This window comes from Pteropus vampyrus, unplaced genomic scaffold, assembly GCF_000151845.1.
Source record: "Pteropus vampyrus isolate Shadow unplaced genomic scaffold, Pvam_2.0 Scaffold254, whole genome shotgun sequence".
NCBI lineage: Eukaryota > Metazoa > Chordata > Mammalia > Chiroptera > Pteropodidae > Pteropus > Pteropus vampyrus.
This window is the reverse complement of record NW_011889035.1, coordinates 1348070-1362643: the sequence shown is the minus strand read 5'-3', so window position 1 is coordinate 1362643 and position 14574 is coordinate 1348070. Positions and strand designations below refer to the sequence as shown.

At 40.2% G+C, this 14574-nt stretch overlaps 1 protein-coding gene across 1 annotated transcript in view; it reads left to right on the top strand.

Moving 5' to 3' along the window:
* AMOTL1 (angiomotin like 1) overlaps nt 1-14574 on the top strand; it is a 95604-nt gene that overhangs the window by 53401 nt on the left and 27629 nt on the right. The window contains exon 6 of the mRNA XM_023520261.1: nt 13787-13814. Within this exon, the coding sequence (XP_023376029.1) occupies nt 13787-13814 (28 nt within the window). The remainder of the gene's footprint in view (nt 1-13786; nt 13815-14574) is intronic.

Here is a 14574-nt window from a genome sequence, read left to right as displayed (position 1 = left end):
TGTATAATGGTGGTATTCTGGTGCTTTGGTCCCTCAATACAGACTACATTTTCAAAGCTGGGAAATAATTGCTTAAATTTTCAAACTTCCGATACCGTTTGGCTGAGGTGAAGGTCTTTTGTTTCCCCCAAATTTACATGTGGTTGTACTCCAATTATTAGTCTCAGTTTCATTTTTTAAATTCTGTTTTGGCAAGTAGACACTAATACTGTCTAGGGCTTATGCATTAGATCCTTTGTAGTCTTGCAGTAAGTGAATTGGCCTCTGCTCCAGATTCATATAAGAGGCTATATCGGCATCTCGAATTGTTTACTTTCCTAACAGAGTTTATCCTTTCTTATGAGTACAGTAGATTTACCATCTCATGTGAGCTTTTATTTGAAAAATGAGTCATCTGTACCATTTGCATTTAGGATTTTGACACCTAACTTTAGATGATCATATTCCTGGGTAGAGTAAGTACCTTTGTGGCAGTTATATTAGCAATGTCACTCTGCTGATACTCTGCCTTCTTTCAGAGGATATTATTTTGTTACTTAATTCAGATCAAAATGGGAAAACCAATTAGTTTCGTCTGATGGGCATTCATTCTAGCTTCCTAGCCCAGGCTATGCAGATGGAATAATAGAATTTGGTGTTGTGTGAGTTCAGAAACGTTCCTGAAGACTTCAACCTTTTAGCTTTACAAGCAATGATTTGCTTTGTGTAAACATGCTCCATTATGTTCCAAAGGCATAAACAAGAGAGTCCAGGGGCATTTTTCAACTGCTTACGGGTATCTCAGTGTTGAAGTGTGATATAATTGAACTTAGGCAGGGCATTTGAAGCAAGTTTGCTAACAATGATATCTAACCGATTTTTCAATACCTAATCTTTACAGGATACTTTATGCCTTTATCTTGTTATGTAATTATTTGCATTAGTTTCTCCTTTCCTGGTGTGGCCAAGAGATGGACGAGATATTATTTGAAATTTATAGATAGGTTTTTTTCTTAGTGAGTTGTAAGAACTCTTTGTATATTAAGGAAATTAGCATGTTGCCTGCCATATATGTTGCAGATATTTTCCCTAGTTTTTTTTTTTTTTTTTTTAATCTTCGATTACGGTGTCCTTTATTTAACAGAAGATTTTTTAAAGTAGCTATATTTATGACTTCTTGGGTTTTATGTCATGATGAGAAATGCTTTTACTCAATCCAGAAGTATAAAAGTATTCACCTATGTTTTCTTGAAATATGTTTATGATTTCATTGTTTGCAGGGTTTATATTTTAGAAGCTAGTTAAGGAAGCATAGTGGAAGAGAAATTCATGAGGGACCAAACTGGAGTCAAGTAGACTAGTTAACAGGCATTTTAGTATTTAGGTGAGAGGGGTAGAGGTCCTGAACTAAGACAGAAGTAGTAATGGAGAATAGGGGACAGATAAGCAAGTGACAGATTAGGAGGACTTGGTGACCAATTGAACAATGACAGTGAGAGAGAGAGAAAGAGAAAGGAATGTGACTAGAATAGCTAGATGGCTGGTCACTCCCTTTATCAATAAAAAAGCAGAAGGAGCAGTTTGGGATTAGATAATGAGTTAAGTATGAGCATGTTGAGTCACGCAGGCTGCAGCCCATCACTAAGTGAGCAGGCATAACAATAGGTGCAGACGTACCAAGAAGGCTCGCAAGGGCGGTGCTCTCTGTCAGGCTTTCATTTTAGCATGTGGGTACAGAATGGCAGGCATGAATTACTACCTCCCTTCTTGGTTATTAATGTGTTCCATTACCTGTATAGTCTTTTGAAGCTCTATTATTAGAATACTTTTCAAATGCCTAGTAATCATAATTATAAGCATTGCACACTCAAGAGGAGCCATCTTTTTCAAATGAGTCTTTCGAGATCTTGCATTTGTCTAAGAGAAGACAAGACTGCACAGCAGATAGCAGTGATTGCTCTGGATAATGCGTACCAAGGAGCTGAGGCTCAGTTGAAAAGCCTCTGATAATCACCTTGGCCAGTGAAAAAGTTAGAAGGAAGGGAAAAGTATTTTTTTTTTTTTTTTTTTGCTAAGAGTACAGATCCAAGAACAGCCAAGGCACTCTTCCATACAGCTCTGTCAGCTGATGAAGGGGAAGGTCCTTCCCGGCCTGCTTTCTAAGTTTCCCTGCTATTCAGGGTAGTTTTCCTGTAAAGACTGAGCTCTACTCTTCTGTTGGAGCCTGATGAAGGCGTTGGTGAACTGCCTGGGCAGTTACCACCTAGCTTTATAGGTTGAGATGAACATTCGACAGGGTGATGATTGTCATGAGATTTGTTTATATTAAAAATCTTGCCTTAGTGCTGAGGAATTTGATGGCTGTCAGGAATTGTTTTCTCCATCATGTCCTGGTGTTGCATTGTTTTCACTGGAGGAATTGAGTTTTGTTTGTTTTCTGGTTTTGCTTGTTTGTTTTTCCAAATGTTTTTATAGCCAAATTGCTCCTGAAAAACAGAACATGTAGCCAATTCTGGTTTGGTCTGGCTATGTGAAACTGGAGTTTCTTTGTCCTTTAACTTCTTTAACTTACTGAGGTTTCTGGTTTTTCTACTCATTTATTTGTCATGTATATGCATGCGCGCGCGCACACACACATACACGCAATAGAATTAGGCCGCTGTCCACCAAAGGCAGAGCCCTGGGAATGTCATCATTCTTAGCTCTGTCTTCTCAGTAAGTTAGACTTTTAAAACATTCTTTCTGAAAATTGATAACTGTAGAATTCCCATCATGATTAGGCCAGAAAGCCAAAAATAAAACATTAGATGTCGGGGAACTAGATGGGTAGAGATGACCTTATTATGTTCTTGGGTTGCATGGGAACAGGTTAGGTCTGGTGTGCTTGTGTTATTCCAGGATAAACCCAAGTTGCATTCTAGGATGCCCAAGCGCTTCTCTCTATCTCTCTAGGGTTCTTTAGGCCCTACAGGTTCAGCATATTTGGTTAAAATTAAGTCTATGTGAGTTAGATTTTGGCTGTTAAATAGTCTCTCTTTCTAAGAAAAGAAGATGTTTTTGAACATTCAGTTATTCATTTAAATTGATGGGTAATGAGTAACTAACTTATGGATTTGATTTCCCTTACAATTCCCATAGGTTTAACAAACAAAAAAAAATGTGGGACCACCCTGTTTTAAAAATAATAGTAATTTACCACTTTTAATGTGTCTTGTAATCATTATCTTAGCATCGAATCTTATTTTTGATTTTCTATCTCTTGTAGAACACAAAAGAGACTAAAGTAATTTCCTTTAAAAAAAAAAAGTCCCTTTGGCTTTTATATTTCCTATAGGGGCTTATGTGAAACCCAAAGCAGAAATTACAATGATATAAACATTAATTCTGTTGACTCACGTGAAACAACAGCAGGTTATTTTGAATCCTCATTGAGTTTCATTACATCGTGCCGTGGGTTTCTGTCAGGCTTGGTTAGGAAGGACATGTTAGATGTCATCAGGTGGGGGCACACTGGTTTACCTCCCGTGGGTCCGCCAGCACCTGCGTCTCCTCCTGGCTCAGTGCAGAGCTCCTGCTACAGCGCTTACTCTGTCTGCATTCCGTGTGGTCACCGTTTATTTGTATGGATCTCCTCCAGGAGCGGGGAGAACTATAGGCATTCTTTACCGATATCCATCCCCAGTGCTCACTAAAACCCCTCAGTCTTTATGTACCTAACACTCAGTAAATGTTTATTGAAGGGATGAACAAAAGTGGAAAATCCTTGTAACAATAGGCTTGGAATTCTCTTCATGCAGCGTTGGTATTAAAATGTTCTTTTAGCTCAATATCTCTCAGTTATGTTGGGAGATACCCCAGGTTGTCTTCAGTTATTCCAAGGCATTAGGCAAAATTATTAAAAGAAATAGAAGCAACTTAATACTGCTCGAATTCTCTTTTGCCTTCCTTATTCTCTCCTTCCTTTTCTTTTTTTTTCCCAGGTAGGAGGATATCCAGGTACAGAGAATTTTTCAATATTAGAAACAGTAGTATTTTTCATGAAAAATTCGTGTGATATAGTTGATTTCTGGTTCCCTTGACTCCTTCTTTTTTACTCTGATATAGATATGTTGGAGGTGACAATGGCTGTGGTATGTAAAGGTTTTTGTAGCAACCAGCCAAATGCTCACACTGACCAATCCACAAACCATGACAGACACCATGGACCAGCGCCTGGGCAAAGGGGCAGAAATTGTCCGTGAAGCCTGCCAAGGTGGCATCATTTAAATCAGGAAATTTTTCTTGCCTTAAATTAACTGATTCTCCTTTAAGATGACCCCTACACTTAGTAGGACTCTGCAGTTCTAAAAATAAAAGGTTTTATCGGCATAGCCTCAAGCAAATAATTTTGGAACAGTTGCTGCTTCTTCTGATTCCTGGGCTCTCAATAACATGTTCAGTGATTCTGAAGTTAGATGCCTAATCTCTTTGCATCTCCATTTCCTCTAAAGAAACAGGGAAATAAATCTCCTAATTTAGCCAGCAGAGCTCTGAGGAATAACCAGTGATAGGAAGTGTGAAGACTTTATAAAATACATTTATTCTGCAACACTTCTTCTTGCCTCCTTATATCCTTCCTCCATCTATTTTAGCACTCACCGTCTCTGGAAGGACCTGCCAGTTTTCAGGGTGGGGGGGATGGTCCATGTTCCTAAAGAATGGCAGCATGGCTCACCAAGCCGTGCTGAATTTGGGAAGCAGAGCATGTTAGCGCTTAAGCCACTTGATCAATCTTGACAGGCAGCACTGAGAAACATCAAACCTACATGACAACCAGAAGTGCACCCAAGCTGCAGGGCATCTGTTTATGTTCAATCAAATCTTTTCCCCCAGTGTGAAAATTAATGTTACTCAATTTAGGCTGATTTTCTGTGCTGAAAGAATTGGAGCTGATTGAAGAACTGCCTCCTGGTTATGTGTTTATGTCTGGTCTCTAACAAATGAACGTGGTTTATGATTTATTTATTTGCCTAGTGTTCCCATTTGGGGACTGAAAAGTTAGGTCTTCAACTTTATTATAGTCCACATTCCTTGCACTGTGTATCTGGATGGATGGGCGGAGTAAGCACAGACTGGACTGCAACCCATTTGCATTTCATGTGGCATCAGGAAGTCCTCACTTTCCCTTACGGTTCATACCTAAAAAATCCACATTCAGGTTTCAGCTTAAATGAAATGGCAATTGCTCAGGGACGGTCTTGAGACAGGGTCGGTCTTTTATATAAACCCCCAACACCCTGTATTTTTTCCTTTTTAAACACTCATCACAACTGTAAATAAGTAACTGTTTGGATGATCACGTTCTGTCTTTCCTCATGAAACTACGTACCATGAGGGCAGGGGCCCTGTCTGTCATCCTCACCATTGTAGTCCTAGGTCGTTGTGTTTCCGGAACCTGGCACAGCATCTGTCCCTTAGGGGCACTCGATAAATACTCGTTGGATGTTAAATGAAATGATGATCATTTATTCAGACAAACAGTTACTGGCTACCTCCTGTGAACTGGCAGTGTTCTAGGCCACAAGTCTGCAAAATTCTTCTGAAAAGGGCTACAACTAAACTCTGTCCCTGTAGTCAAAAGCCACCATAGGTGATCTGTAAACAAATGGGGGCCACTGAATTCCAATGAAACTTTATTTACAAAATCAGGCCGTGGGCTGTATTTGGCCTGCAGACCATGGTTTGCTGACCTCTGTTCCAGGTACTAGTCATGGAAGGGAAGAAAAAGAAAGGACCTCAGCAAAAGGAAATGGAAAATAAAGCACTTCAGATGTATTCCCTAGATATTTTGTAAATTGCCCTAATTTATAAATCAGAATGTAATTATTATTTTCTTTCCTGGGAGAATTCTACAGTCTTTTTTTTACTTAAGTCCTAATCAGGTAAGCCTGATTATTTTCATTTTAGATAAACCGAGACCCATACAAATGTAGTCACAAATCTTAATTAACCTAGTCGGGATCTAAAATTAGCTAATGATGGAGATAGGGCTGGGCAGGACCAGCCCTGTGGTTAGCCCTGGTCGTCAACTGCCTGGATAGTGAGGTGTTAAGGATGCCTGGATCCCAGTAGTGCCATAAATCCTACTATAAGCATCTTAATGTGAGATGAAGTCAGCAGATCTTAGATATCAGGGTTGGAGAGGACCTTGAAGGTCACCAGTAATGCACGTATCCTCTGAACGAGCTCATTAAGAGACCATCTGATTGCTACTATGAGAGACAGTGCCTCTGGAGGCTTTTGATCTGATAGTTAAAAGTTTAACCTCACATGGAATTGGAGGCTCACTCCCCTGTTTGCTCCCCTTCAGATCCTGGTTCAGGCCAGCCTGGATATGGTCATTTAACAACAGTAACGACCGCCAACACCAACTGGGCACTTAATCTGAGCCAAGCACTATGGTAGCCCCCATAGGTACATTGTCTCTTTAATTTTCCAAACCAGCCTGTGAGGTAGATATTTAACAGATAAGGACACCGAGACACAGGGAAGTTAAGTAGTTTGTCCATGGCAAGTGGAGCAGACAGGTTCTGAACCCAGGGCATTCTGACTGTGGAGCCTAAACTCATACTGAGCTCTGTTGGGAAGCCACTTCCTGTGTCCTGGGGAGGTGGAGAGAGGTGATAACCTGAGAGGCAACAACTTGTGATTTTAGAGCTCATTTAGCCTGGCCTCCATGCTTCACTAATGAAGAAACTGAAACTAAGAACGATCAAATGGTTTGCCCAAGGCTCCATAGGTGTTCAGTGCTTAAACCACAGTGAGAATGGGGATGTCCTTTTCCTTATTTTTCCCTTCCTCTGCTCCAAACGTCATCTCTGTTGGCTCTGGGGATGAAGAAAGATTTCACATTTTTACTCCAAGAAGAATCTGGGATAGTAAGCGACATAAATAACTCTTATACTAGAAGTCTTCTTTGGTTGCAAATTTTTTAGCCCGTACTGTGACTTAATTATAATTATCCAGATCTTCTTGAGTTCTAACTAACTGGAATTCACATTCCGTGCTTCCAGTTTCAACATCTATCTTTGAACCAAAACCAATTATACTAAAAGGCCTTATTCGATAACCCAGTATATCTCTTCAGATGTAAAAACAAAAAATTATTGAGACCAGAATAGAGTTTAGAGCATTAAAAAAAAAAAAAAAAAATGTTTTTCCAAAATGTCTACAAAATTAAACCTTTTGTTTTCTGGATATTAAAAATAAAAAATAAGGAGAATACAATGAGTAACTCTGTGGTTTAGTTTCTTACAGTTAGTTTTTGAAACTATTTTTGGTTCATGAATTGTAGTGAGCATACAGCTGTATCTTAATGGAATCCGAGAACTTTGAGGGGACAAAGTGTTTGTTTTAAGTCCAGAAAATTTGGTCCTAGACCATTAAAAATAAGCTTGCATCTGCTACTAATTTTCTTTTTGCTTACAAAGACTGTGGTTTGGTAAAAGAAGAGAAAAAAAGGATCCGTTCAAAGCATGTTACAAAAATGACATTGGGAGGGGTTGCAAAAGTTAAAGAAAGGGAGAAAATATAATTGCAGAAAACACATTTCTTTTTCCCTGATCAATCCTAGTATGAATCACTTCTTTCCCCACATGTAACAATTTCCCCAGGATAAACGTCTATCTTTGGGCCAGGTTTTGGTATTAAGCCAGATTTCCCATTCAAAGGGCCCATTTAAAAAGCATAGTTTTTATATATGCATATTATAATAATGCCTTAATGCCTCAATTAAACTAAACATAGATATGTAATAAATAATATATATGTATGTATATATATACCTATAAATATCTAGGTATTGAAGTATAAATAGCTAAGGTAATATATATACCCATATTTACTATATACACATACAATATATATACAATATATACAATAAAATGTACATAGGTTTTAAGTGTACAAGGTAATGAAATGTAACAACCACCACAATCAAGATAGAGCATAAGCAGAGCCTATAGAGAGAGGTCTTCCTTCCCTCTGCAAGTGAGCTGGTACTCCCCACCACCATCTGCCTGCCCAAGTTCACTTTTCATTGCCTTCAGATCATTGCTTTTTGTGTTACGTCCAGGTTTTACAGTTGTTTTCTGCATGGGGAGCCAAATCGTGTGGGAGGGTCTTACTTCGTCATACCTAGAGATAGAAGTGTCTGCTGTTGATCTTTTTATATTAAGAGGAGGCCAAAAAAAAAAAAAGGGACTTCAGTGGTATTTATAGAAAGTTTAAGTGTTCAGCTTTGGTTTAGAATTGATTCACTAATTTGTGTATAGTCAAAACCAAATGCCATCCTTTATTTGTGTGGCATTATTCATTGCCTAATTCGTTATTACACTGTCAGCAGTGATATAGAAGTAGAAGTACATTTTTATTTCAGGTAAAAAATAAAGTCGAAGGTTGAACAGTACACGTGGAAGCTGAGCCAGATGAATGGGTGTACATTCAGTCAAGCAAGTTTGCAGGCTACATATGTAATAAACTTAGGAAGGTTAAAAAAAACTATGGATTATACCTAAATATGTAAGCACAGTTTCTAGAATTAAAATGCAATAGGAAGAATGACTAGATTAGAGAGAATTATATTTAAGAGAACTTGGGCTGGTATTCAAATAAATGTTTTACCAATTCATACCTGAGATACTTTACTTTTGGTGCTCCAAACTCACTTTAGGGCATAGATACTAAAGAGCAATAGGAAATCATATAAAGTAACAAAAATATAAAGTATGTGAAGAACAAAATATATTGTTTTCCTCCATTAGATCAATAGAAGATTTATGGTTAGGCTTTGTTACTTTCCAAGGATAAGTATGTGAAAACTATTATTTTAAAATTTTATTTTGAAGACTGAATTCGAATTTGAATGTGTATCAATAGCGTCTTCTTATTCAATAAGCTGTTGCCTAAACTTGCCATATCTCTTCACATATGAAACACTTCTGCTATCTTAGATTCTTAAAATCCTACAAAGATAGAAGGGGTTTAGACACATAAAGTAAGCCTATTAAGAAGGATGAGACACACAGACATCGGCCTCTGTACCTAGAATACAAGGCAGAATACTGCCAGGACTTATTATAAAACTACTTCCCCTTAACCCCAGGCCCTCCCGTACAGGAGAGAGAGGTCTCTTAAGATCTTGTTGAAAGAGGTCTCTTAAGGTCTTGTTGAAAGAATCAGAAAAGCCTCATGCAATGTGTATGTAGCCTGTAGGGTGGTGGGCCTTGGAAACGAATTAGTATTTTAGAGTAATTTTGCTGCCATAGCACTGTGCAAAAGGGAAAATTTCTATTTTCTTTTTAAATTTGGGCAACAAAGTTTGAATAAATCCTTCACACTTTAGGCTTTGTCTCACTTTCTCATGCTGAGTCATCTCTCCAAAAGATTTCTTCCCTACATCTTAACAACAGCCATTTTTACAAATCTTTTGTTTCTTTTGTAATGTCTGAACCAGTGGCTTTGAAACTCAGAACTCTTGTTTAAAAGAACGCTTACTTGGGAACCCAAAATGTAAAATGCACAAAAACTGAAAAACATTTCTGTTTAAGACAGGGGTGCATTTTTCAGCACCCCCTCTTCCTATCTGCCCCCGACCCCAATATTCCTTCTCTCCCCTTCCCTTCTCTCTCTCCCAGCGCTCTGCAAAAAGATTTTGGTTTGAATTCCTGTTCTTAATTTTCCTTATTACAGAATGCATTTGAAAACCGTTCATTCTCTCAGCCATTTAAGACAAGCCCTCACTGGAGCATTTCTGTGTTCGTTAATAGACCTGTTTAGCTGCCCACTCACAACCTATGTCTCCAGTTGTCTGGCGGAACCATGGCAACCTGCAGTGGCTTACGGGGACAGCATAGAGCCTAAGACCCTTTCCTGAAATAACAAGGTTTCTTACTTGAGAAACTATATCAGCAAATTTAAAAAACATCAACAACAAAAAGCCATATCAGTGCCTTATGGGGTTAGCTTTGTATTATATTACTTTTTCATTTCTGAATTAATGAGTGTGGCTTTTAAATGTAGATCATCTTTCACATTGTTTTGCATCAAGCTTCGTGTGAATAGATCCCTTTTGTATAATGTAAACAGTGCTCTGTTTGGATTATATTTTGAGGGTCTCTTTCTAGGTTCATCAGTTTAATTTGTAAACTGAAGGCAGGCGGATGTTAAGAATGAGTTCCTGAGTAGAGAATACCTTTGAGGAGAATGAGCCTAAATAGTTTTGCAAATAGTGAAGTAAATGGAATACCTTCCTATTGTCTTCCCACTCCCACAACCTCAGAAAAAAGAAATTACTTTTGTTGTCAACAAGATCTTCCACATGGCTCTGATGCTTCCGTTGCTCCATAGACCATAGCTGACCCAAGGAATGGACTCCTCCCCAGCACTGTTGTAGTATTCCACGATACAGTACCAGGGAACACAGGGCTGAGGGATCCTTGAGGAAGAAGAAACAGGAGAGGAAATTTGGGGAGGGAAAATACAGCAAGTAAGTATTCAGACATCTTTTCAGAAAAGAGAAGCCATTCATCATCATTGTGGAGAACTTTCTAATTACTTGAATTAACATCATCAGTGTTGGTCAGCATTGGCCTAAATTAGTGTCACCATTCTACCAAGCCTTCCTGGTGGAGAAGGGAGCAGAGTATAAAGGAGGAAGAGAGAATGTCTTAGTGATCTTTTTATTACAAAAGGAAAAATCAGCTTGAGTTGGCTTAAGCTCAAATACAAGGACTATTTTTTCAGTACATATGTGTGTGATGGACCCCAGGTGGGACGTGCAGGCAGGCCTCATTATTATGGAATAAGGACTAAGGGCCAGGGCTAGCATGTCTGGGAAGCAAGGTTTTGTTTGTATTTAGGGGTCTGTTTGTCTGTGTATCTGTTTCCCACTGTCCTTCTTACCATGGACCCTCATCCACCTTTCTACATGCATCTGCTTGATTCTCCATTTTCTGCAGTACAGCTTTCTCTGTTTTTCCAAAGCACATGCTGGAATATGGCTGCTAACCTGGGAGCTAGGTGGCCCGTCTGCAACACTGCCTCTCCCAGGCTCCTACTTGCACGTCTCAGATGAGAGTCTCTAATTGGCCTAGCTTGAGTCACATGGCCCTTGAGGTTTAATCCTGTCAAAGGGGAGTGGTGGGCAGGGGCAGATGAGAAGGGCTTTGTAATGCAGTCATGGCTTCTTGCCAAAACTTCTCCTTGTGGATAGAGGACTTGGTAGACAGCTCTTTAAAACTGAGTCTTGTCTGAGCAGACACTGTGAAGGTTGTCTACTCCATAGAGAGTTCCAGGTTGAGAGGCGTTTGACAACTCTTGCAGGCCCTCTCCCAGGGACCCTCCATGCAGATGTGGGGCCTCTGCTGTAGCACACAGACAGCCTGGGCACTGTCAGCCACATCCCTCTTAGCTCCCTACCTAGCCTCTTCTTTGTCTGTGGCTTCTTCTCTGGTCACACCTTTTAAACGCTCTTCACCCAGAGAGACCCAGGGACTATACTCCCAAAATCAGCCTCATCCCTCAAAAAGAGGCTTCTAGTCATTAGCATTTTAGAGAAGGTTTGTTGGATTGTGCCTGCCTCCTCTTCTCTTAACTCTATCACCACCACTCCCTCTTCCCACATCCAAGGCAACATATACCTTCTTGGAGAAGTGCCAGGAAAATAACTGCAGAACCAGATACCAAAATGGACTAGTTTTGCATTGTCGTGTGAACATATGGGATTACAAAGTTGAATAGAATTAGTTTAGCCTGTGTTTATGTCTACACAGACACATGCACGTGCACCTTCACACATGCACACACGGTCCAGGATAGATGTTAACCCCCAAAGAAACAGCCAGTTAAGAGGTCAAACCTTGATTCTGGCTGAAAGAAAAAAAGGAGAGGAAGACCTCTTTTTCACCTTACAGGCATTCCAGGGAATTAGTCACCACTTCGTCAAGCTGGCAGCAGTGGGCTTCCTCTGTCTCTCTAGTTATTTGAGCTTAGGGAAGAACTCATCAAAAACCCATTATATCACAAAAGGCCTGGAAATTCATTCCTACTTTAGAAGGGCCAGGTTACAGCTTTGCTGTCTTCATGAGTTCCAGCTGTAAGTCGGAACACCGAATTAAAAAGTAGTACCACAGCACATGGTGCCCTGATACTCCCCCACACACATGCCCAGCCCTAGATATTTCTTGGCAGCTTACTAGGGTCCACCATCCCATAATTCAGCCAACAGTTAAGCTTCGTGCTCAAACAGTAGTCGCAGAAACAGTTTGACAGTCCACTTTGGACCTTACCCAGAACTGGCAAAGGAGAAAGGTAAGGTGCACAGGGAGCATCTTTGAATAACTGGGCCCAGTTCTGGTTTCCATCCACTTTTGCTCTTTCCTTAAGAGAAGAGGCTAACCCATGGGTAGAGGCACAACGGTATCTACCATTTGACCTTGTACAAGTATCGCAGCTCATCGTGCTTCAATTTTCTCAGTTGTCAAGTGGAGCTGTTGTGAGGATTAAATGAAGGTCTGTTGTAAAGTTCAAGGCACAATACCTGGGAAGTGGTAAGCCCCCAGTACTGTATAGTTAGTATCTGTTATGTGCCAAACTCGGTGGTCAGTATTTTACAGATAGTCATCCTAATCCTCACAACACTCTTGAAAAACTGATCTCGTTAGTTCCATTTGAGGAGATGGAGTCTCAGAGAGGTAGCCACGATTCCAAGGTGAGCCAGCAGTGAAGGTACCAGAATCAAACCAGGTCGGCCTGTCTGCAAGGCCTGTGCCCTCACTGTGGTTTCCAGAGTAAACAGTGTATGAGCAGACATCTCTGTGTAAATGGGACCGGAGCCATCAAGCCAAACAACTCCCTGCTCCGTGCAGCCCAGGGTAATTCATATCCACTGAGTAAACACACCATCTGGGCAAGAGTTCCCTTGTGTCAACTTGCCTGTTCTAGGAATTCTCAGTATATACATTGGAGCCCAACCAAAAATTCAGTGTGGGGCTCGTCGTTCTTGAGATCCCTCCCAAGGGGCTTAGCTAATAATAAACCAAAGGGACCTTTCTATGAGGTGGTTTCACGCATGGGGCTCTCCCTTGACATCTCCCAAGAGATGACTTTTTAGAATGGCTCTGACATACCTCAGTCCCCAAGTCTCCAGGGAGTTAAGGGACACAGTTAGCCCACCTGTAGGCTCCCTGCTTTGACAACCCCTCCCTTGCCCTCAGCCTGAATGAGATGTTCTGTGTTCTCGTAGGACCCCATGCAAGTATCTGTTAGAGCAACTTGTCACATTGTCTTTGCCTATGTCTTTGCCTCTCTTCTGGTCCACTTGAGAGCTGAATGCTATGTCCGCCTCACCTTGTAGCCCCAGAATTTATCACACTTTTCGGAACAACAGTAAGCACAGCATTATCATAGGTGATATTTACTGGGTACTTACTGTGTGCATTTTGAGGTGAGTACCGTTGTGATCCTCACTTTAAAGGCAAGGAAACTGAGGCACAAAGAAGTGCTTTTACTTTCAAAGTCACAAAACCATAAATGGTAAAGTTGGATATGAACCCAGGCAGTTTGATTCTAGGTCCATGCTTTTAACCAGTACTTTGTGATGTTTCCACATAGCGGATGCTTAATTCATTGATATTTGCAAATGGATACACATGTGGATATAGTTGCTATATTTTGAGAAATATGATAAGACTTGTGACAGAGATCTTTGCAATAATGAGCTGTGTTACAATGGAGTTCTTCTATACTTTCTGCTTCTGTTATTCTGCAGTTCTTCGTCTCCCTGCTTGTGAACGCGGGTTAGATGCAAATGCAAGTTCTGGCTCTACCATTGATGAGCTCCACTTCCGTGGGCACATTATCCTTTCTTAGTGTCATTTTCCTCAGCTGGAAAGTGAGATTCATAATGGTGCCCACCTCATTTAGTAAGCTTAAAGGAAATAGTAATATAAAGGGAAGAATTAAAGGAAATAGTATAAGTCACCATTTTAGAATAGTCATTCAACAAACATGAGCAGGTTTAGTTATTATTATCACTGTTGGCATGAATGTTGTTTTTAAAAGTTTATCATCAAGAGCACTACTTTCTATCAGTGGACAAGGAGTTCTGAGTCAGGGTGAGCATTACTAAGTGATATTGCTGCAGCCTGAAATCCAAGGTCACCAAACTCAAAACAGTGTTTTGACTATGAAGTCCATAGGGCTCCAAAGCATTGCAGAGCTAATGGAGTCTTTGTCCAATACATACATCTTCGTCCTGTGGTGCGCACTATGAGTTTCCAGGAGCCTGAGCAGAGAAGGGAACGGGGGATGTCCCTGGTCGGTACCAGCCATCTAATGTGTGGTAGCCTCACAGGCGGTGTGGACAGCCGTTAGGAGATTGTGAGGTTACCGAAGACCTAACAGCTAACAAGAGTTGCCATTTATTGCACAGTTGGTAATGAACTTCATGCATAGTAGACATTCATTAATTCATTCAACATTATTTATTGAGCCAGATGGTATTCTAGGCTCAAGGAATCAATAATGACCAAAATAGATAAAGTCCTAGATTTTTAG